This window comes from Oncorhynchus mykiss, chromosome 12 (assembly GCF_013265735.2).
Source record: "Oncorhynchus mykiss isolate Arlee chromosome 12, USDA_OmykA_1.1, whole genome shotgun sequence".
NCBI lineage: Eukaryota > Metazoa > Chordata > Actinopteri > Salmoniformes > Salmonidae > Oncorhynchus > Oncorhynchus mykiss.
Window position 1 is genome coordinate 5,186,492 of NC_048576.1, and position 25,548 is coordinate 5,212,039.

Here is a 25,548-nt window from a genome sequence, read left to right on the forward strand (position 1 = left end):
GGACAGGGATAGGTGAGTATAGGGACAGGGAGTTGAGTATAGGGACAGGGATAGGTGAGTATAGGGACAGGGAGTTGAGTATCGGGACAGGGATAGGTGAGTATAGGGACAGTGAGTTGAGTATAGGGACAGTGAGTTGAGCATTGGGACAGGATAGTTGAGTATCGGGACAGGATAGTTGAGCATTGGGACAGGATAGTTGAGTATCGGAACAGGGTTGGTTGAGTATAGGGACAGGGTTGGTTGAGTATAGGGACAGGAAGTTGAGTATAGGGACAGGAAGTTGAGTATAGGGACAGGGTTGGTTGAGTATAGGGACAGGAAGTTGAGCATTGGGACAGGGATTGTTGAGTATAGGGACATGTATCTTGGTTAGGACATCCACTTTGTGCATGACACAAGTCATTTTTCCAACAATTGTTTACAGACAGATTATTTCACTTATTATTCACTGTATCACAATTCCAGTGGGTCAGAAGTTTACATTCATGGGAAGACCACAGGCACAGTTCTTGTTAAGGCCAGAAGTGGCAGGCCAAGTAAAATATTGGAGAGGCAAAGGCGAAGGATGGTGAAAACGGTCAAAAACAGCCCACAGACCACCTCCAAAGACCGACAACATCATCTTGCTGCAGATGGTGTCACTGTGCATCGGTCAACAATTCAGCGCACTTTGCACAAGGAGAAGCTGTATGGGAGAGTGATGCGGAAGAAGCCTTTTCTGCACACACGCCACAAACAGAGTCGCTTGGGGTATGCAAACGCACATTTGGACAAGCCAGCTTCATTCTGGAATAAGGTGCTGTGGACTGATGAAACAAAGATTTAGTTATTTGGTCATAACAAGGGAGGTTATGCATGGCGGCTAAAGAACACAGCGTTCCAGGAAAAACACTTGCTACCCACAGTAAAATTTGGTGGGGATTCCATCATGCTGTGGGGCTGTGTGGCCAGTGCCGGTACTGGGAATCTTGTTAAAGTTGAGGGTCGCATGGATTCCAGTCATTATCAGCAGATTCTTGGGAATAATGTTGAAGAATCAGTCACAAAGTTGAAGTTACACCGGGGCTGGATATTTCAACAAGACAACAACCCAAAACCCTGCTCAAAATCTACCCGGGCATTTATGCAGAGGAACAAGTACAATGTACAATGCCATCCCAGTCCCCAGACCTGAATATCATTGAGAATCTGTGGGATGATTTGAAGCGGGCTGTCCATGCTCGGCAACCATCAAACCTAACTGAACTGGAGATGTTTTGTAAGGAGGAATGGTCCAAAATACCTTCATCCAGAATCCAGACACTCATTAGAGGCTATGGGAAGCGTCTAGAGGCTGTTATTTTAGCAAAAGGCGGCTCTACTAAATATTGATGTGATTTTTTGCCCAAATTTATGCACCTGTCTAATTTTGTTTTGATGCATATTGCAAATTTTCTGTTAATCCAATAAACCTCATTTCACTACTGAAATATTGTCCATCATTTATACGATAGATCAAAAGGAAATTGCTGATCCAAACACCCAATTATTTATAAATGGAAATCATGTAAATTGTCAGGGGCTGCCCAAACTTTTTCATACGACTGTAATTAGGAATGTACTTTTGCAATTCTTGTATCTGTTGGGCGTTTCCAAACACTCCCCCTCTCTCACACACACACACACGTATACACATATATTTCCCTAGGCAAGTCAGTTAAGAACTAATTCTTTATTTCAATGACAGCCTAGGAACAGTGGGTTAACTGCCTGTTCAGGGGCAGAACGACAGATTTGTAGCTTGTCAGCTCAGGGGTTTGAACTTGAAACCTTCCGGTTGCTAGTCCAACGCTCTAACCACTAGACTACCCTGTATACATACACACACACATCTATATACACACACACATACACACACACACCTATATATACACACACACACACATATATACACATTTATACACACACACACATATATACACACACATATAAACACACACACACACACACATATACACACACACACACACACATACACACACACGATGACTTCCTCGTGTGTGTTATATGACTTCAGAGAGATTGTCCGTGAGAGAGAGTGAGGCAACACTCAGCGTGTCATAGATGTTGCCATAATAAGTATCGGTGGAAACTGCCAGAGAAGGAGCGCAGTGTCACGTGACATCACGAGGACACTTATCCAGGTCACATGATGCCATGAGGTCACATATCTATTGGCGGTGACAGGTGACTTCACATTAGTCATATAGACTATGATGTGGGTGTGTTTGGGGGGGGGGGGGGAGTTTGCCCACTCAGTACACTTTATCAACGTTACCACAATAGGTCTGTATACCATCAATAGAAATCATTTCAGGTCATTTCAGGTCATAAGTAGCAAATCAAACACATTTTGGTTAAACATGATTTTATTAATTTACACACAGACAGGCCACATGTGAAACAAAAGCACGTTATTATTGAGTTTTAGACATCATTTAAAACTCAACAGAGCACAATATTTGAAAGATACCAAACAGACGGGTAAACTATCAATCCAAAATGAATCTGTGCAGCCATGCTGGATTGTTTACTAAACGTTTGGCTTTCTGTCGCACTTAAAACAACCTCTAGAAATCACTGACTGTTGTACATCTAGCAACACTCAAGACTTTGTCCTCCTGTAAAATAATGTCCTGTCTTCATCTGGTTTAATCTCATCCAGTAATGTCTGTTTTACAGTTTTACAGTAATGTCTGTTTTACAGTTTTACAGTAATGTCTGTTTTACAGTAATGTCTGTTTTACAGTTTTACAGTAATGTCTGTTTTACAGTAATGTCTGTTTTACAGTTTTACAGTAATGTCTGTTTTACAGTAATGTCTGTTTTACAGTTTTACAGTAATGTCTGTTTTACAGTAATGTCTGTTTTACAGTACTGTCTGTTTTACAGTTTCACAGTAATGTCTGTTTTACAGTTTTACAGTAATGTCTGTTTTACAGTTTTACAGTAATGTCTGTTTTACAGTAATGTCTGTTTTACAGTTTTACAGTAATGTCTGTTTTACAGTAATGTCTGTTTTACAGTTTTACAGTAATGTCTGTTTTACAGTAATGTCTGTTTTACAGTTTTACAGTAATGTCTGTTTTACAGTTTTACAGTAATGTCTGTTTTACAGTACTGTCTGTTTTACAGTTTTACAGTAATGTCTGTTTTACAGTTTTACAGTAATGTCTGTTTTACAGTAATGTCCGTTTTACAGTTTTACAGTAATGTCTGTTTTACAGTAATGTCTGTTTTACAGTTTTACAGTAATGTCTGTTTTACAGTTTTACAGTAATGTCTGTTTTACAGTACTGTCTGTTTTACAGTTTTACAGTAATGTCTGTTTTACAGTTTTACAGTAATGTCTGTTTTACAGTTTTACAGTAATGTCTGTTCTTCACCAGGATGGACATATTAATATACAACTATGTGACGGAACAGCTACATACATACAGTAGTAACCTAGCGCCTTTAAGGGGTAGCGAGTGTTTTATGATACTAAAGGTGTCCATCTTGTGGTGAATTGAAAGGGTTGCAGAATGTTCCATTTATCTGGTATCTAGCCTGGTAAGAAGAAAAAAAAGGTATATTGTTTTGAAGGAGGGGCCTGCATATGAAAACATGAACATCCTTTAAATACATGGAGAAAACCACTTAAAACCGAACCCGGTGGAGGAAGTTTATGAATGACCTTGGCCTACAGGGAGGAGGTCAGAGAACTGGCAGTGTGGTGCCAGGACAACAGAGCTAGACAAAGGAGCTGATCGTGGACTACAGGAAAAAGGAGGTTCAAACAAGCTCCCATTAACATCAACGGGGCTGTAGTGGAGCAGGTTGAGAGCTTCAAGTTCCTTGGCGTCCACATCTCCAACAAACTAACATGGTCCAAGCACACCAAGACAGTCGTGAAGAGGGCACAACAAAACCTTTTCCCCTTCAGGAGACTAAAAAGATTTGGCATGGGTCCCTAGATCCTCAAAAGGTTCTACAGCTGCACCATCGAGAGCATCCTGACCAGCATCCTGACCGGTTGCATCACCACCTGGTATGGCAACTGCTCGGCATCTGACCATAAGGCGCTACAGAGGGTAGTGCGAACGGCCCAGTGCATCACTGGGGCCAAGCTTCCTGCCATCCAGGACCTGTATAATAGGCGGTGTCAGAGGAAAGCCCAGAAAATTGTCAGGGACTCCAGTCACTCAAGTTATAGACTTTTCTCTGCTATAGCAGGGCAAGCGGTACCGGAGAGCCAAGTCTAGGACCAAAAGGCTCCTCAACAGCTTCTATCCTATCTATCCTATCCCCATGTCATAAGACTGCTGAACAATGAATAAAATTTCCACCGGACAATTTACATTGACCCCCCCCCCCCCCCCTTTGTACTGTTTATTATCTATACATAGTCACTTCACCCCCGACCAACATGTACAAATTACCTCAACTAGCCTGTACCCCTGCACACTGACTCTGTACCGTAACACCCTGTATATAGCCTCCACATTGACTCTGTACCGGTACCCCCCTGTATATAGCCTCCACATTGACTCTGTACCGGTACCCCCCTGTATATAGCCTCCACATTGACTCTGTACCGGTACCCCCCTGTATAGAGCCTCCACATTGACTCTGTACCGGTACCCCCCTGTATATAGCCTCCACATTGACTCTGTACCGGTACCCCCCTGTATATAGCCTCCACATTGACTCTGTACCGGTACCCCCTGTATATAGCCTCCACATTGACTCTGTACCGGTACCCCCCTGTATATAGCCTCCACACTGACTCTGTACCGGTACCCCCTGTATATAGCCTCCACATTGACTCTGTACCGGTAGCCCCTGTATATAGCCTCCACATTGACTCTGTACCACTACCCCCCTGTATATAGCCTCCACATTGACTCTGTACCGGTACCCCCTGTATATAGCCTCCACATTGACTCTGTACCGGTACCCCCTGTATATAGCCTCCACATTGACTCTGTACCGGTAGCCCCTGTATATAGCCTCCACATTGACTCTGTACCGGTACCCCCTGTATATAGCCTCCACATTGACTCTGTACCGGTAGCCCCTGTATATAGCCTCCACATTGACTCTGTACCGGTAGCCCCTGTATATAGCCTCCACATTGACTCTGTACCACTACCCCCCTGTATATAGCCTCCACATTGACTCTGTACCGGTACCCCCTGTATATAGCCTCCACATTGACTCTGTACCGGTAGCCCCTGTATATAGCCTCCACATTGACTCTGTACCGGTAGCCCCTGTATATAGCCTCCACATTGACTCTGTACCGGTACCCCCTGTATATAGCCTCCACATTGACTCTGTACCGGTACCCCCTGTATTTAGCCTCCACATTGACTCTGTACCGGTACCCCCTGTATATAGCCTCCACATTGACTCTGTACCGGTGCCCCCTGTATATAGCCTCCACATAGACTCTGTACCGGTACCCCCTGTATATAGCCTCCACATTGACTCTGTACCGGTACCCCCCTGTATATAGCCTCCACATTGACTCTGTACCGGTACCCCCTGTATATAGCCTCCACATTGACTCTGTACTGGTACCCCCTATATATAGCCTCCACATTGACTCTGTACTGGTACCCCCTGTATATAGCCTCCACATTGACTCTGTACCGGTACCCCCCTGTATATAGCCTCCACATTGACTCTGTACTGGTACCCCTGTATATAGCCTCCACATTGACTCTGTACCGGTACCCCCTGTATATAGCCTCCACATTGACTCTGTACCGGTACCCCCCTGTATATAGCCTCCACATTGACTCTGTACCGGTACCCCCCTGTATATAGCCTCCACATTGACTCTGTACCGGTACCCCCTGTATATAGCCTCCACATTGACTCTGTACCGGTACCCCCCTGTATATAGCCTCCACATTGACTCTGTACCGGTACCCCCCTGTATATAGCCTCCACATTGACTCTGTACCGGTACCCCCTGTATATAGCCTCCACATTGACTCTGTACCGGTACCCCCCTGTATATAGCCTCCACATTGACTCTGTACCGGTAGCCCCTGTATATAGCCTCCACATTGACTCTGTACCGGTACCCCCTGTATATAGCCTCCACATTGACTCTGTACCGGTAGCCCCTGTATATAGCCTCCACATTGACTCTGTACCGGTAGCCCCTGTATATAGCCTCCACATTGACTCTGTACCGGTACCCCCTGTATATAGCCTCCACATTGACTCTGTACCGGTACCCCCTGTATTTAGCCTCCACATTGACTCTGTACCGGTACCCCCTGTATATAGCCTCCACATTGACTCTGTACCGGTGCCCCCTGTATATAGCCTCCACATAGACTCTGTACCGGTACCCCCTGTATATAGCCTCCACATTGACTCTGTACCGGTACCCCCCTGTATATAGCCTCCACATTGACTCTGTACCGGTACCCCCTGTATATAGCCTCCACATTGACTCTGTACTGGTACCCCCTATATATAGCCTCCACATTGACTCTGTACTGGTACCCCCTGTATATAGCCTCCACATTGACTCTGTACCGGTACCCCCCTGTATATAGCCTCCACATTGACTCTGTACTGGTACCCCTGTATATAGCCTCCACATTGACTCTGTACCGGTACCCCCTGTATATAGCCTCCACATTGACTCTGTACCGGTACCCCCCTGTATATAGCCTCCACATTGACTCTGTACCGGTACCCCCCTGTATATAGCCTCCACATTGACTCTGTACCGGTACCCCCTGTATATAGCCTCCACATTGACTCTGTACCGGTACCCCCCTGTATATAGCCTCCACATTGACTCTGTACCGGTACCCCCCTGTATATAGCCTCCACATTGACTCTGTACCGGTACCCCCTGTATATAGCCTCCACATTGACTCTGTACCGGTACCCCTGTATATAGCCTCCACATTGACTCTGTACCGGTACCCCCTGTATATAGCCTCCACATTGACTCTGTACCGGTACCCCCTGTATATAGCCTCCACATTGACTCTGTACCGGTACCCCCTGTATATAGCCTCCACATTGACTCTGTACCGGTACCCCCTGTATATAGCCTCCACATTGACTCTGTATGAAGCCTCCTTATTGTTATTCTTATTTTGTTACTTTTTATTATAACTTTTTTATTTTAGCCTACTTGGTAAATATTTTCTTAACTCTATTTCTTGAACTGCACTGTTGGCTAAAGGGCTTGTCAGTAAACATTTCACGGTGAAGATCTACACTTGTTGTATTCGGCGCATGTGACTAACAAAGTTTGAGTTGCTCCCGAAAAAGCAGAAGTAAGTCAGTGTTTTCCGTTGAGGTGTAACCAGGCTGTTAACAAGAAAAACGTTAAGTGAGAGTGACCTACATGTATCAGCAGACATGTTCAAATTATATTACCCTCTCTTCATCTGACGATGACAAACAACTGGGAAACCACTAATAACAATCATTAATGAGGGAATCTGGGATTCACACGACAATGGCTATATGCCAATATATATTTTTAAATAATGAAAATGCAACAATCCCAGATTGCCCCTTTTTTTTTAGAAGCCTGATGAAGTTTTTCCATTCAATAATGAGTGTGTTTGTAATGTTTGTGTGCATGTTAGGTTTCCTTGCGAAAGAGACCTTGGTCCCTGGACCCACGACTGCCGCTCTTGTATCAAACAGGATATGGCAAAATAACACTATGTCTCAAATGGCTCCCTATTCCCTATGTAGTGCACTACTTTGGACCAGAGCCCTATGGAACCCTATTCCCTATATAGTGCACTACTTTAGACCAGGGCCCTATGGAACCCTATTCCCTATATAGTGCACTACTTTAGACCAGAGCCCTACGGGCAATAAGGTGCCATTTGGGACACAATCTAAGTTAAAGGGAAAGGGAAGTCACAGTAACATCCTGTGGTCAGGGGCTCTACTGACACTGGGCGGTGGTGGAAGCATACGTCTATGGGTGGAAAGTGCTTTCCTTGGTATCAGTTACAGCTTTTCCACGACGCTAAAAGAAACCGATCGAGTTCAGTCCGTGGCTGTCCCCGTCCCCCCCGTCCCCGTCCCCGTCTCAGCACAACATCTTGTATGTTGTGAATTAACTGGAAGTAACTGGAATTCCATGTGAATGATTAAGTATCTGTGGTGGGTTTAAACAGGAAGACCTAGCTTCCTGTCACTGACTATAAGCGGTTTCCATTATACATCGTTGTCTCAACAACAGGAAAGGAAGGAGTTTAACGATTCCGAGGCAGTTTCGAGTCCCCCCCCCCCCCCCCCCCGACTTAAAACATCTCTTCAGTTTAAGATATGATGCAATGCAAAACAAAGCTAAAGAACAATGTTGTAATTACAGCATTAGACCTATTTTACCCCTCCTGTATAAGATCAAGTTTATATTAAATGTTACCAAACTTGTAAAAAAAAAAAAAAAATAAAAAAAAAAAGAACTTTGGGACTAAAAATACTAACATCCAAGAAACAAATGTAAAAAATGAGCTCCAATATACAAACCTATTATTACTTCACATAATATATATTATTAAAGAAGAGAAAACAAATATCTCTCAAATGAATGCAACCTGATCACTTTTTCATCGTTTTTTGGATTCCAACGGAAGTTTTCCTCTGCATGACTCTGCCGTTTTTGTGTCTTGTCCTGCAAAAAAAACACATAACATACACATATATATATACACATATATATACACATATATATATATATATATATATTAAAGGAGGATAGAAAGCGCTGTAGCCCTTTGTAGATGGAAGTTGCTCTTGGGTTAAAGGGTTCATTGGTCATCAAAAACTAGGACCAAGGCAGAAGGCACTTCATCATATTTAGTTGTATTTCCCCTCTCCGAGGAACCAGCAGGCCCCCTGCATAGGTCCCCCAGCCTAGACCCTGGTCTAAAGTGGTGCACTATATAGGGGAATAGGGTTCCATAGGGCTCTGGTCTAAAGTAGTGCACTATATAGGGAATAGGGTTCCATAGGGCTCTGGTATAAAGTAGTGCACTATATAGGGAATAGGGTTCCATAGGGCTCTGGTCTAAAGTAGTGCACTATATAGGGAATAGGGTTCCATAGGGCTCTGGTCTAAAGTAGTGCACTATATAGGGAATAGGGTTCCATAGGGCTCTGTTCTAAAGTAGTGCACTATATAGGGAATAGGGTTCCATAGGGCTCTGTTCTAAAGTAGTGCACTATATAGGGAATAGGGTTCCATAGGACTCTGGTCTAAAGTAGTGCACTACATAGGGAATAGTTTAGTACCTTAGAACAGGTTACAGGATCGTGGTTCTCTGAAGGGGTTGGAGCCTGCCGGAACCCCGACCAGCAGAGCATCTTTAGCCGCATTCTGATGGCAGTACTGCTGGAGCTCTGCAGCTGCCTGAGACACCTGGGGGTACAATTAGTGTTTAAATGCTTAAAAAAGGGCATGTGAAGTCAAAAAACGATGTTCCTACCATGTTTTGTATCATATGTGTACAGCAGCTGATGAAACTAACACTGCTAAAGTGTGTGTGTGAGGGGGGGGAATACGATCAGTGTTTATTTCCTGATAGTTTCTGGTTTAAGATCAATAGGACACCGAATCATAACTCTATTGGCATTTTTTTTTACCTGATACCTAATATCATCAAGCAATAATTCCATATAGTTAATGAGACGGCAGACAATGAATGAATGAATTATATAATACCATGGCGAATCAATTTTCATTTAGGAAGTATCAAGGCCAATTTTGGTCGACTCAATTTCTAAACGGAATTAACGAATCTTTTCACAGCATCAGTCACATCACAGTCGGACCACATAAGAGCTGTCTGAAAGAGATACTGTAGACTAAATTAAATGCCATCATCACCCACACGTTTACAATCATCTTTTCAAATGACATTGCAAGAAATATACCCCAAAATCTATCCTAAAAGCTTCTGCCTGTCTTTCTTTAAGATGTTCTTTTCGTTTACCTTAATCCGTTCCAAACTGGCTTCGAGTTTCAGTTGTTCAACAAGTCGACGCATGTTGGACACGTTGGAATTAGACGTCATGTTTTCTTTCTTTCTTTCTTTCTTGTTTTTTTTTTGGTAAAATAGTTTGAGGACTATTAGAGATATGGACGGGAAACGGCGCTTTCTGGACTGGTAAAAAAAAAGAAGAAGAAAAAATGAACTTCCCAAACTTTTGAAGCAGGAAGCCACATCCTCAGATGGGGAGGACCAGGGGCGTCATGCAACTCACACATCTGAGGGGGCACAAAGTATGAGTATGCAGAAAGAAGGTGCTCGTTTTCCTTCTTTTTTTTTTTTTTTAAAACAACATTTATTTATTACTAGACACCTAGCAACTGTATGACGTTAGCTAGCAAGCCCAGATAGGTTCCCAATCTCCCATCCTCATAACTAGCTTCCAAAAAAGCAATTTCAGGCTATAAATCAATTTAGAATAGCTAGTTTGTCTAACTATCTTAGCTGGCATGTCTGCTGGCAGGTTTGGTATATTTTAGAAAAGCAAGCAATAACTAAATGAACTGAATAAGATATTCAGTATATAATAACACGCATTCCTTTACATTTTTTTCTACCCTGAACGGAATTTGCAAAAATGCAACAACAAAAAACGTCTTTAAACTGTTGATCAATGCACCATCATACCAGGTCATTTAATGCTTAAAAACAAAACAAAATTGTATGAATAAGATATTTGGCCAAATAAGTGCCCTTTCTTACTGATCTCTACAGCTTCCGGTCAAAACAAATCCTGTGAAATGACGTCAACAAATACTGGAGGAGTTACTGGCTAGCTTAGCTAACAAACTAGCTAGGTCGGTTGCGATGTGCATGACCAGAATGAGACGTCAACGAACCCCCAAAGGCACACCCCGATTTTTGTTAGAAAATTGAGAAAAGGGTGGAGTTGGACAGTTTTTTTTTTGTGTGCCCAAATTTGAACTTTAACGGCTAAAATCTGAGGGGGCATTTGCCCTTGTGCCCATGCTCCCTATGGCTATGACGCCTCTGGGGAAGACCACCGTGGACCTAGTAGAGAGCCAGGGCTGTTGGATCTCCAGACCCAAAAATAAAATCAGGCTCTCAGTGGCCCGCAGCTGCAGTGTTGGCACTACATTTGCATTGGCATCTTTATGTTTTGCATCTGACAGGTACAGTTGAAGTCGGAAGTTTACATACACTTAGGTTGGAGTACTTAAAACTCGTTTTTCAACCACTTCACAAATGTCTTGTTAACAAACTATGCCTGTGGATGTATTTCAAGGCCTACCTTCAAACTCAGTGCCTCTTTGCTTGACATCATGGGAAAATCAAAAGAAATCAGCCAAGACCTCAGAAAAACAATTGTGGACCTCCACAAGTCTGGTTCATCCTTGGGAGCAATTTCCAAACGCCTGAAGGTACCATGTTCGTCTGTACAAACAATAGTACGCAAGTATAAACACCATGGGACCACGCAGCCGTCATACTGCTCAGGAAGGAGACACATTCTGTCTCCTAGAGATGAACGTACCTTGCTGCGAAAAGTGCAAGTCAATCCCAGAACAACAGCAAAGGACCTTGTGAAGATGCTGGAGGAAACAGGTACAGAAGTATCTATATCCACAGTAAAACGATTCCTATATTGTCATAATTTGAAAGGCCGCTCAGCAAGGAAGAAGCCAATGCTCCAAAACTGCCATAAAAAAAAGCCAGACTACAGTTTGCAACTGCACATGGGAACAAAGATCGTACTTTTTTGGAGAAATATCATCTGGTCTGATGAAACAAAAATAGAACTGTTTGGCCATAATGACCATCGTTATGTTTGGAGGAAAAAGGGGGAGACTTGCAAGCCGAAGAACACCATCCCAACAGTGAAGCACTAGGGGGGCAGCATCATGTTGTGGAGGTGGTTTGCTGCAGGAGGGACTGGTGCACTTCACAAAATAGATGGCTTCATGAGAAAGGAAAATTATGTGGATTTATTGAAGCAAATGGGTCTTCCAAATGGACAATGACCCCAAGCATACTTCCAAAGTTGTGGCAAAATGGCTTAAGGACAACAAAGTCAAGATATTGGAGTGGCCATCACAAAGCCCTGACCTCAATTATATAGAAAATGTGTAGAAAATGTGTGGGCAGAACTGAAAAAGCGTGTGCGAGCAAGGAGGCCTACAAACGTGACTCAGTTTCACCAGCTCTGTCAGGAGGAATGGACCAAAATTCACCCAACTTATTGTGGGAAGCTTGTGGAAGGCTACCCAAAACATTTGACTCAAGTTAAAACAATTTAAAGGCAATGCTACCAAATACTAATTGAGTGTAGGTAAACTTCTGACCCACTGGGAATGTGATGAAAGAAATAAAAGTGAAATAAATCATTCTCTCTACTATTATTCTGACATTTCATATTCTTAAAATAAAGTGGTGATCCTAACTGACCTAAAACAGGGAATGTTTACTAGGATTAAAAGTCAGGAATTGTAAAAAAAAAACGGATTTTAAATGTATTTGTCTAAGGTGTGTGTAAACTTCGGACTTCAACTGTGTATGACAAAGACATCCACAGTTAAAATATGTCATTTTTAATATTTTAGGAGGGGTTATGAATACTTTGTATAATTGTGTGTACCGGTACTTTCAACTGTGATTCAAAACAGTCTTCCCAGGTAAAACAATGTCATTCGGATTACGGGGAGCTTTGCCTGACCCAGATGAAGACTGTTCCTTTATTTAACTAGGCAAGTCAGTCAAGAACAAATTCTTATTTACAATGAAGGCCTACACCGGCCAAACCCTAACCAGGACGACACTGGGTCAATAGTGTGCCGCCCTATGGGACTTCCGATCACGGCCGGTTGTGATACAGCCCAGGATTGAACCAGGGTCTGTAGTGACGCCCTCTAGCACTGCGATGCCTTAGACCGCTGCGCCACTCGGGAGCCCCCAATGGTTCACGGACCAACGGAGACCAGAAGTAGAGCTAATTTGGATCTGATGGGATGACAGACCAGAGACAGACGAGCAGCTACAATGGACTGTAAACCTTGGGTTGTGTTCCAAATACAGTAGGCTTCGTAATAAGAGCAGCTCCTTCAGGCAGGTTTCTGATACAGGCAGAACGCTGAAAGACCATTTTATGAAAGGCAGCACCAGCAGTGAGTACACTGCAAAAAGATTCCATATACCTTAAAAGCTATAAAAATACCGTTCACCTTAAAATGTCCCCAATCCATGAAAAAAATGATAATTTGAAGTACTACTCATTAATAAATGAGTATAGAGGATATATGAACATAGAGATATACTAGAGCTCATCTTTTACCTTTGTTAAGTGTGCCCTCTATCCAACTAAATGCTCATGCACAATAACAGAGAGCAACAGTGTGAGGAAATCTGATGGGGCAACACTTCAAGCAGTGGTTTGAAGACGAGAAGCTATGATATAGACTCCACCTGTGTCTTCTATCAAAGAGGAGGGTTATCCCTCGCCAAACTCTGTCCAAAATAAGCCCAATGCATTTCTATGGGCTTAAGCAGACCAAAGATGATTGCCTGTCGGGACAACGACTCCTGTCGTTAGGGCGGAGACATGAGCATCTCATCATTATATGAAAGATCTCTGTCCCGATAGAATATCTCTTGAAAATAATGTCACCATTCCGTACAAACAGGAATTATTGTTAATCGTCTGTATAAACAGCATCAGTAGATCTATTCACAAATACACAGGTATACAAACACAGTGTGACTGTAGAACAGGCACAAGTCAGGTGCGATTATTGATCGGCATGTTGTCAATCGTCAATAAAAGTGAGTCGTCCAGGTCCTTCATTCTTCATCCACCGTCGGTACCTCTTCCACCTGGGGTCCAGGGCCATCTTCGTCTTCATCTCTTCCTCCTGTTCTTCCTTGTACACCTGTACAACAACAGAAAGCAATAGAACTGTAGAAACACATTCAGAAATCATTTGGGGTTTTACATCTGTAACCATTTCCCCATTAGTGTCAGTCTGTTTCTGCCCCCCTTTGTCAAACATGGAGTTGGCAAAACACCTATATGTTGTGATCACATCATTATACATGGTGCAAAGCTTCACACTGTTACTATTACTACTACTACAACTATACTACTACAACTACACCACTGCTACTACAACTATACTGCTACAACTACAACTATACTACTGCTACTACAACTATACTGCTACAACTACACTACTGCAACTACACTGCTACAACTACAAATGTCATACTACTACACTACTGCAACTATACTGCTACAAATATCATACTACTACACTACTGCTACTACAAATATACTGCTACAACTACACTACTACAAATATCATACTACTACAACTATACTACTACAAATATCCTAATACAACTATACTACTACTGTTACTAGCTACTACAACTATAACTATACAACTACTACATAATATTACTGCTACAACGTTACTACTACAACTATACCAGTGATACTACTACTACTACTACTACTATAATACAACAACTCCTGTCCCCCCCCCACCACTACTACTATAATACTACTACAACTTCTGTCATCCCCCCACCACTACTACTATAATACTAGATACTATAATACTACAACAACTTCTGTCGTCCCCCCACCACTACTACTATAATACTAGATACTATAATACTACAACAACTCCTGTCATCCCCCCACCACTACTACTATAATACTACAACAACTCCTGTCGTCCCCCCACCACTACTACTATAATACTAGATACTATAATACTACAACAACTCCTGTCATCCCCCCACCACTACTACTATAATACTAGATACTATAATACTACAACAACTTCTGTCGTCCCCCCCCCACTACTACTATAATACTAGATACTATAATACTACAACAACTTCTGTCGTCCCCCCACCACTACTACTATAATACTAGATACTATAATACTACAACAACTTCTGTCGTCCCCCCACCACTACTACTATAATACTACAACAACTCCTGTCGTCCCCCCACCACTACTACTATAATACTAGATACTATAATACTACAACAACTTCTGCCATCCCCCCACCACTACTACTATAATACTAGATACTATAATACTACTACAACTTCTGTCATCCCCCCACCACTACTACTATAATACTAGATACTATAATACTACTACAACTTCTGTCATCCCCCCACCACTACTACTATAATACTACAACAACTTCTGTCATCCCCCCACCACTACTACTATAATACTAGATACTATAATACTACAACAACTTCTGTCCCCCCACCACTACTACTATAATACTACAACAACTCCTGTCGTCCCCCCACCACTACTACTATAATACTAGATACTATAATACTACAACAACTTCTGCCATCCCCCCACCACTACTACTATAATACTAGATACTATAATACTACTACAACTCCTGTCATCCCCCCACCACTACTACTATAATACTAGATACTATAATACTACAACAACTTCTGCCCCCCCCCCACTACTACTATAATACTACAACAACTCCTGTCGTCCCCCCACCACTACTACTATAATACTAGATACTATAATACTACAACAACTCCTGTCATCCCCCCACCACTACTACTATAATACTAGATACTATAATACTACAACAACTCCTGTCCCCCCACCACTACTACTATAATACTAGATACTATAATACTACAACAACTTCTGTCGTCCCCCCACCACTACTACTATAATACTACAACAACTTCTGTCGTCCCCCCACCACTACTACTATAATACTACAACAACTTCTGTCATCCCCCCACCACTACTACTATAATACTAGATACTATAATACTACAACAACTCCTGTCGTCCCCCCACCACTACTACTATAATACTAGATACTATAATACTACAACAACTTCTGCCATCCCCCCACCACTACTACTATAATACTAGATACTATAATACTACAACAACTCCTGTCGTCCCCCCACCACTACTACTATAATACTAGATACTATAATACTACAACAACTCCTGTTGTCGTCCCACCACTACTACTATAATACTAGATACTATAATACTACAACAACTCCTGTTGTCGTCCCCCCACCACTACTACTATAATACTACAACAACTCCTGTCGTCCCCCCACCACTACTACTATAATACTAGATACTATAATACTACAACAACTCCTGTTGTCGTCCCACCACTACTACTATAATACTAGATACTATAATACTACAACAACTTCTGCCATCCCCCCACCACCACTACTACTATAATACTAGATACTATAATACTACAACAACTCCTGTCCCCCCACCACCACCACTACTACTATAATACTAGATACTATAATACTACAACAACTTCTGTCGTCCCCCCACCACTACTACTATAATACTAGATACTATAATACTACAACAACTTCTGTCGTCCCCCACCACTACTACTATAATACTAGATACTATAATACTACAACAACTCCTGTCATCCCCCCACCACTACTACTATAATACTACAACAACTCCTGTCGTCCCCCCACCACTACTACTATAATACTAGATACTATAATACTACAACAACTCCTGTCATCCCCCCACCACTACTACTATAATACTAGATACTATAATACTACAACAACTTCTGTCGTCCCCCCACCACTACTACTATAATACTACAACAACTCCTGTCGTCCCCCACCACTACTACTATAATACTACAACAACTCCTGTCCCCCCACCACTACTACTATAATACTAGATACTATAATACTACAACAACTCCTGTCATCCCCCCACCACTACTACTATAATACTAGATACTATAATACTACAACAACTTCTGCCGTCCCCCCACTACTACTACTATAATACTACAACAACTCCTGTCGTCCCCCCACCACTACTACTATAATACTAGATACTATAATACTACAACAACTCCTGTCATCCCCCCACCACTACTACTATAATACTAGATACTATAATACTACAACAACTTCTGTCGTCCCCCCACCACTACTACTATAATACTACAACAACTCCTGTCGTCCCCCACCACTACTACTATAATACTACAACAACTCCTGTCCCCCCACCACTACTACTATAATACTAGATACTATAATACTACAACAACTCCTGTCCCCCCACCACTACTACTATAATACTAGATACTATAATACTACAACAACTTCTGTCATCCCCCCACCACTACTACTATAATACTACAACAACTCCTGTCGTCCCCCCACCACTACTACTATAATACTAGATACTATAATACTACAACAACTCCTGTCCCCCCACCACTACTACTATAATACTAGATACTATAATACTACAACAACTCCTGTCCCCCCACCACTACTACTATAATACTAGATACTATAATACTACAACAACTTCTGCCATCCCCCCACCACTACTACTATAATACTAGATACTATAATACTACAACAACTCCTGTCGTCCCCCCACCACTACTACTATAATACTACAACAACTCCTGTCGTCCCCCCACCACTACTACTATAATACTAGATACTATAATACTACAACAACTTCTGTCGTCCCCCCACCACTACTACTATAATACTACAACAACTCCTGTCGTCCCCCCACCACTACTACTATAATACTACAACAACTCCTGTCGTCCCCCACCACTACTACTATAATACTAGATACTATAATACTACAACAACTCCTGTCGTCCCCCCACCACCACTACTACTATAATACTACAACAACTCCTGTCATCCCCCCACCACTACTACTATAATACTACAACAACTTCTGTCGTCCCCCCACCACTACTACTATAATACTAGATACTATAATACTACAACAACTCCTGTCATCCCCCCACCACTACTACTACTACTACTATAATACTAGATACTATAATACTACAACAACTTCTGCCGTCCCCCCACTACTACTACTATAATACTACAACAACTCCTGTCCCCCCCCACTACTACTACTATAATACTAGATACTATAATACTACAACAACTTCTGTCGTCCCCCCACCACTACTACTATAATACTAGATACTATAATACTACAACAACTTCTGTCATCCCCCCACCACTACTACTATAATACTACAACAACTCCTGTCGTCCCCCCACCACTACTACTATAATACTAGATACTATAATACTACAACAACTTCTGTCATCCCCCCACCACTACTACTATAATACTACAACAACTCCTGTCATCCCCCCACCACTACTACTATAATACTAGATACTATAATACTAGATACTATAATACTACTACAACTTCTGTCGTCCCCCCACCACTACTACTATAATACTAGATACTATAATACTACAACAACTTCTGCCGTCCCCCCACCACTACTACTATAATACTACAACAACTCCTGTCGTCCCCCCACCACTACTACTATAATACTAGATACTATAATACTACAACAACTTCTGCCGTCCCCCCACCACTACTACTATAATACTACAACAACTCCTGTCGTCCCCCCACCACTACTACTATAATACTACAACAACTTCTGTCATCCCCCCACCACTACTACTATAATACTAGATACTATAATACTACAACAACTTCTGTCGTCCCCCCACCACTACTACTATAATACTACAACAACTCCTGTCGTCCCCCCACCACTACTACTATAATACTAGATACTATAATACTACAACAACTTCTGCCCCCCCCCCCCCACTACTACTACTATAATACTACAACAACTCCTGTCCCCCCCCACTACTACTACTATAATACTACAACAACTCCTGTCCCCCCACCACTACTACTATAATACTAGATACTATAATACTACAACAACTTCTGTCGTCCCCCCACCACTACTACTATAATACTAGATACTATAATACTACAACAACTTCTGTCGTCCCCCCACCACTACTACTATAATACTAGATACTATAATACTACAACAACTCCTGTCCCCCCACCACTACTACTATAATACTAGATACTATAATACTACAACAACTTCTGTCGTCCCCCCACCACTACTACTATAATACTACAACAACTCCTGTCCCCCCCCACTACTACTACTATAATACTAGATACTATAATACTACAACAACTCCTGTCGTCCCCCCACCACTACTACTATAATACTAGATACTATAATACTACTACAACTTCTGTCATCCCCCCACCACCACCACTACTACTACTACTATAATACTAGATACTATAATACTACAACAACTTCTGTCATCCCCCCACCACTACTACTATAATACTACAACAACTTCTGTCATCCCCCCACCACTACTACTATAATACTAGATACTATAATACTACAACAACTCCTGTCGTCCCCCCACCACTACTACTATAATACTACAACAACTTCTGTCATCCCCCCACCACTACTACTATAATACTACAACAACTTCTGTCGTCCCCCCACCACTACTACTATAATACTAGATACTATAATACTACAACAACTCCTGTCATCCCCCCACCACTACTACTATAATACTAGATACTATAATACTACAACAACTCCTGTCCCCCCACCACTACTACTATAATACTAGATACTATAATACTACTACAACTTCTGTCGTCCCCCCACCACTACTACTATAATACTAGATACTATAATACTACAACAACTTCTGTCATCCCCCCACCACTACTACTATAATACTAGATACTATAATACTACAACAACTCCTGTCCCCCCACCACTACTACTATAATACTAGATACTATAATACTACAACAACTTCTGTCGTCCCCCCACCACTACTACTATAATACTACAACAACTCCTGTCGTCCCCCCACCACTACTACTATAATACTAGATACTATAATACTACAACAACTTCTGTCATCCCCCCACCACTACTACTATAATACTAGATACTATAATACTACAACAACTCCTGTCGTCCCCCCACCACTACTACTATAATACTAGATACTATAATACTACAACAACTTCTGTCGTCCCCCCACCACTACTACTATAATACTACAACAACTCCTGTCGTCCCCCCACCACTACTACTATAATACTAGATACTATAATACTACAACAACTTCTGTCGTCCCCCCACCACTACTACTATAATACTAGATACTATAATACTACTACAACTTCTGTCATCCCCCCACCACTACTACTATAATACTAGATACTATAATACTACTACAACTTCTGTCATCCCCCCACCACTACTACTATAATACTAGATACTATAATACTACTACAACTTCTGTCATCCCCCCACCACTACTACTATAATACTACTACAACTTCTGTCATCCCCCCACCACTACTACTATAATACTAGATACTATAATACTACTACAACTTCTGTCATCCCCCCACCACTACTACTATAATACTAGATACTATAATACTACTACAACTTCTGTCATCCCCCCACCACTACTACTATAATACTACTACAACTCCTGTCGTCCCCCCACCACTACTACTATAATACTAGATACTATAATACTACAACAACTTCTGCCATCCCCCCACCACTACTACTATAATACTACAACAACTCCTGTCGTCCCCCCACCACTACTACTATAATACTAGATACTATAATACTACAACAACTTCTGCCGTCCCCCCACCACTACTACTATAATACTACAACAACTCCTGTCGTCCCCCCACCACTACTACTATAATACTAGATACTATAATACTACAACAACTCCTGTCGTCCCCCCACCACTACTACTATAATACTAGATACTATAATACTACAACAACTTCTGCCATCCCCCCACCACTACTACTATAATACTAGATACTATAATACTACAACAACTCCTGTCGTCCCCCCACTACTACTACTACAGACCTCATAGTTGTCTTTGATCCAGAGCTGCCTCTCCAGTAACGTGTCTCTCTGCTCCGCCTCCAGACTGTCTAACTGAGACTGAGACATCTTCATGTTCCTCCTGATGATGTAGAGCTTCTCCTCGTCTCCGTACTCCTCTCTGCAGATGGTGAACCTGTAGATCCACTTACAGTACCAGACCACATAGGCACACAGGCAGTAAGGGAACAGGACAATCTGACAGAGCAGGATGTCCAAGATTTTAGGCTTCTGGTAGCCTCCCTTGATGTCGATCTTGTTCTTGATGATGTCACGGATTACCTCTTCTTCCTGTTCCCGGATCTCCTCTTTGGACCGTCGGTTCTTGCCCTTCTCTTTTGTCTTGTTCAGGAGACCCAGCTGCTTGGCTATCTCTGTCGCCTGGATACGGTACTTGGGGACCGTTGATAGGTAGTTGATGGCTTCAGTGTAGCTGGCCCACCAACTGTAGTACTGAAGGAGGAAAAGCGTTAGAATGTTTCCCAAATGGCAACCTATTCCCTATTCAGTGCACTTCTTTTGACCAGAGCCCTATGGACATGAAATAGGTTGCCACGTGGGGACTATTTGGTTTTAGTGTGGAAACAATTTCCATTGAAATGTATAATTGCATTTAAGCCAAGAGACTTTTGAGAGTACGTGAAGATACGACTGTACCTGGAAGATGGATATAGCAACCACGGTGACCAGAATGACAATCCGCACGTCCACTTTAGGTGCCAGTCGTCTCCTGTAGTAGGTGTAGTAGTGGCTGTAGTACTCTTCAGGGTGGTCCAGCATGTAGTCGTAGTCTCTACGGGAGTCCTCATCCTGATACACAGGAGGAAATGGCCCTTATTTTCACCTTCCTTTAACAAACTATTACGACCACTAGATAATAGGCCTAGTAACAAGACTACAAGAAGATTATTTTAAAATATATATATTACCTTTATTTAACTAGGCAAGTAAGTTAAGAACAAATTCTTATTTTTAATGACAGCCTAGGAACAGTGGGTTAACTGCCTTGTTCAGAACGACAGATTTTTTTATCTTGTCAGTTCGGGGATTTGATCCAGCAACCTTTCGGTTACTGGCCCAACGCGCTAACCACTAGGCTACCTGTCCCTTATCAGAATGATTTACAGCTGTATGTATATATCAAATCAAATCTATTGAGTCAATTGAGTAAATATATCAATCATCTATGAGTAGGAGTGGGATCAGTTTTTGCCTTTTAGATTACAACAAACAAGAGAATATAGCCATGGGGGCCCCGATCCTAGATCAGCACCCCTACTTTAAGAAGCAGGAAGGACATACCTGCTCTACCTTTCTCAGGATACTACTACGGTAGCTCCGTGAAAAGGGACTATCCTGATCACTTCACTGTTGAGTCTCTTCAGGTCTATTGAGTAAATAGTAATTGACAGTATTAGTACACTATAAGCCAAAAGGTTCAAATTGACTGCGGGCCTTTGATTCAGAGGTTAGAGAAAAGTGCCACATTGGCATATACAACATGAGTTGACGTCAGCGAGAACCGACGGCAACCCCAGCTTGGCCAGAGAGCTGGAGAAATGGAGGTCTATGGTATCTGTAGGGTTTCTACACTTACCTTCAGAGTTTCATATGCAGTTGCAATGAGCAAAAAATGTTGATGAGCACTTTCACGTGTCTCGCCTGTAAGACTTGAGAATCTATCGGGGTGATACTTTCTGGCTAACTGTCTGTATGCACGACCTATGTCGGATTTAACCGCATCTCTCGGTACTCCGAGTACATCGTAACAAATCTCCGTGCCACAATAAAGTCCCTCGATAAGCGCCGTGGCAGAGGGTATGAGACCCCCCCAAAATAACAACATGCTTATCCATTGACCAAAGTGTCGCCCATTCTTCATGGGCGCAGCCATTTCACTATCGTCACAAGTTCTTCTTCGTGTTGCTTTCCGGTAGAATAGACGCTTTGTTGCGTCTTGCTGCCTTTCACAGTTTGGAATGTATATTGCACATTTATTCACAAAAGGGGGGGGGGGGGGGGGGGGGGGGGGGGGTAATAGCACCGCTATCTAACCTAGGGTGACCACATTTCCCGGATTGTGCGGGACAGTCCCACACTTTGGCCCGTTGTCCCGCAACCAAACAATAATGTCCCCGCATATTATAAACAAATTCAAACACCGCAGAAGATAAGTCGATTTCTCTCGTATTTCAGTCAGACATTCCGACCTGTGTCTTGCAGTCGCGTTGCATTTATGAACATTATATATCATAAAGATGTGGCAGAAATTTGACCAACTGACTTGTTGGAAAGGTGGCATCCTATGATGGTACCACGTTGAAAGTCACTGAGGTCTTCAGTAAAGGCCATTCTACTGCCAATGTTTGTCTATGGAGATTGCATGGCTGTGTGCTCGATTTTATACACCTGTCAGCAACAGGTGTGGTCATAAAAAGCCAAATCCACTCATTTGAAGGGGTATCCACATACGTTTGCATATACAGTGCATTTGGAATGTATTCAGACCACAGTTAAGTTACAGCCTTATTCTAAAATGGATTAACTTGTTTTTCCCCCTCATAAATCTACACACAATACCCCATAATGACATCACAATACCCCATAATGACATCACAATACCCCATAATGACATCACAATACCCCATAATGACATCACAATACCCCATAATGACAAAGCAAAAACAGTTTTTTTTGGTGTGCAAATATATATATATATATATAAATGATATCACATTTACATAAGTATTCAGACCCTTTCCTCAGTACTTTGTTGAAGCACCGTTGGCAGTGATTACAGTCCGACTCTTCTTGGGTATGACGCTACAAGCTTGGCACAAATGTATTTGGGGAGTTTCTTCTCTGCAGATCCTCTCAAGCTTTCAGGTTGGATGGGGAGCGTCGCTGCACTGTTTTTTTTTCCAGATCTCTCCAGAGATGTTTGATCGGGTTCAAGTTTGTGCTCTGGCTTGGCCGTCATTGGCCGTCATTGAAAATAAGAATTTGTTCTTAACTGACTTGCCTAGTTAAATAAAGGTAAATATATATATATATAGACAGGTGTGTGCTTTTCCAAATCCTGTCCAATCAATTGAATTTACCACAGGTGGACTCCAATCAAGTTGTAGAAACATCTCAATGGAAACAGGATGCACCTGAGCTCAATTTACTTATGCAAATAAGGTTTTTACATTTGCAAAATTTCAAAAAAACTGTTTTTACTTTGTCGTTATGGGGTATTGTGTGTAGATCGATGAGAAAAAAAATACGTTGTTATTACATGATCATTAACAGATATCGCCACCGAAGGTAATGGTGGATGTGTAGAAGAGGACTGGCCACCCCCTCATAGCCTGGTTCCTCTCTAGGTTTCTTCCTAGGTTTTGGCCTTTCTGGGGAGTTTTTCATAGCCACTGTGCTTCTACACCTGCATTGCTTGCTGTTTGGGGGTTTTGGGCTGGGGGGTTTCTGTACAGCACTTTGAGATATCAGCTGATGTAAGAAGGGCTTTATAAATACATTTGATTTGTGTACTGCACTGAGGAGAAGAGCCCAGCATTTAGCATTTCACTACAGCATTTAGCATTTCACCTCAGCATTTAGCATTTCACTACAGCAATTAGCCTACATCATGTGACCAATAAACTTTGATTTGATCACATCTGATGTTCAATCAGTACAAACCTCTATTTCCTTCTGTCCATCTCCATTGTATTGTCTGTATCTGTGTCGTGTAGCACCAGGTCAGTATGCTGTGATCTGATCTGATCTGTGATCTGATGTGATCTGTGATCTGATCTGGCGACACCATAAGAACATGGTGGGTTCAAGAAGGATGGAAACCAAGAGTTCAACAAGAGGACCATTTTCTACAGGAGATACCCAGATACACACATCTATATTGAGGTTAGAAAGACACACACACAGTTCACTGGGTTGACACAGAAAGGTTACAGTACTAATGATTTGAGTCACACGTGTTTGTGTGTGTGTGTGTGTGTGTGTGTGTGTGTGTGGAGGAGGCAGCTGATGATCTGCGGGTCATATTACTATTAGTGATGTATTATTAGGCTTAAATACACCGTGGCCAGTTTATTAGGTACACCACCCTTTCACAAAACATTTTTCACTCCTACAGACAGTGGAGTCATGTGGCTTGTTATATAAAGCAGGCAGACAGGCATCGAGGCATTCAGTTACTGTTCGATTAAACATCAGACCGGACAAAACTAGTGCCCTAAGTGACTGAGCCTGGTATGATCAGTGCCTGGTGCATCGGTTCCAGTACCTCAGAAACGGCCTCCTGGGCTTTTCACGCACGACAGTGTCTCGGGTTTACTGAGAATGATGCAACAAACCAAAACATCCAGTCAGCAGCAGTCCTGTGGGCGATAACATCTGGTTGATGAGAGGTTGAAGGAGAAAGGGAAGAATCATGCAAGTTAACAGGTGGGCCTCAAACAGACAAATAACGGCGCAGGACAACAGTGGTGCGCAGAACGACATCTCAGAACCCACAACTCGTCGGTCCTCGTCACGGATGGTTCTATTACAGGAGACGACCACATTCTATTACAGGAGACGACCACATTCTATTACAGGAGACGACCGTGTTTCACTC

The 25,548-nt window shown here is 42.2% G+C and overlaps 2 protein-coding genes across 2 annotated transcripts; both read right to left on the minus strand.

Moving 5' to 3' along the window:
* Nucleotides 1–7,637: 7,637 nt before the first annotated feature.
* Nucleotides 7,638–11,305, minus strand: gng10 (guanine nucleotide binding protein (G protein), gamma 10). Its single transcript, XM_036936750.1, has 3 exons — nucleotides 10,026–11,305; nucleotides 9,325–9,451; nucleotides 7,638–8,704 (listed from the first exon to the last, which is right to left on the minus strand). Exons 1-2 carry the CDS (start codon nucleotides 10,104–10,106, stop codon nucleotides 9,326–9,328), a joined length of 207 nt encoding a protein of 68 aa, XP_036792645.1. The 5' UTR covers nucleotides 10,107–11,305; the 3' UTR covers nucleotides 7,638–8,704; nucleotide 9,325.
* Nucleotides 11,306–12,615: 1,310 nt separating this feature from the next.
* Nucleotides 12,616–22,900, minus strand: LOC110536869 (dnaJ homolog subfamily C member 25). Its single transcript, XM_021622547.2, has 4 exons — nucleotides 22,525–22,900; nucleotides 21,585–21,737; nucleotides 20,910–21,380; nucleotides 12,616–13,966 (listed from the first exon to the last, which is right to left on the minus strand). Exons 1-4 carry the CDS (start codon nucleotides 22,819–22,821, stop codon nucleotides 13,844–13,846), a joined length of 1,044 nt encoding a protein of 347 aa, XP_021478222.2. The 5' UTR covers nucleotides 22,822–22,900; the 3' UTR covers nucleotides 12,616–13,843.
* Between the last annotated feature and the right edge of the window lie 2,648 nt (nucleotides 22,901–25,548).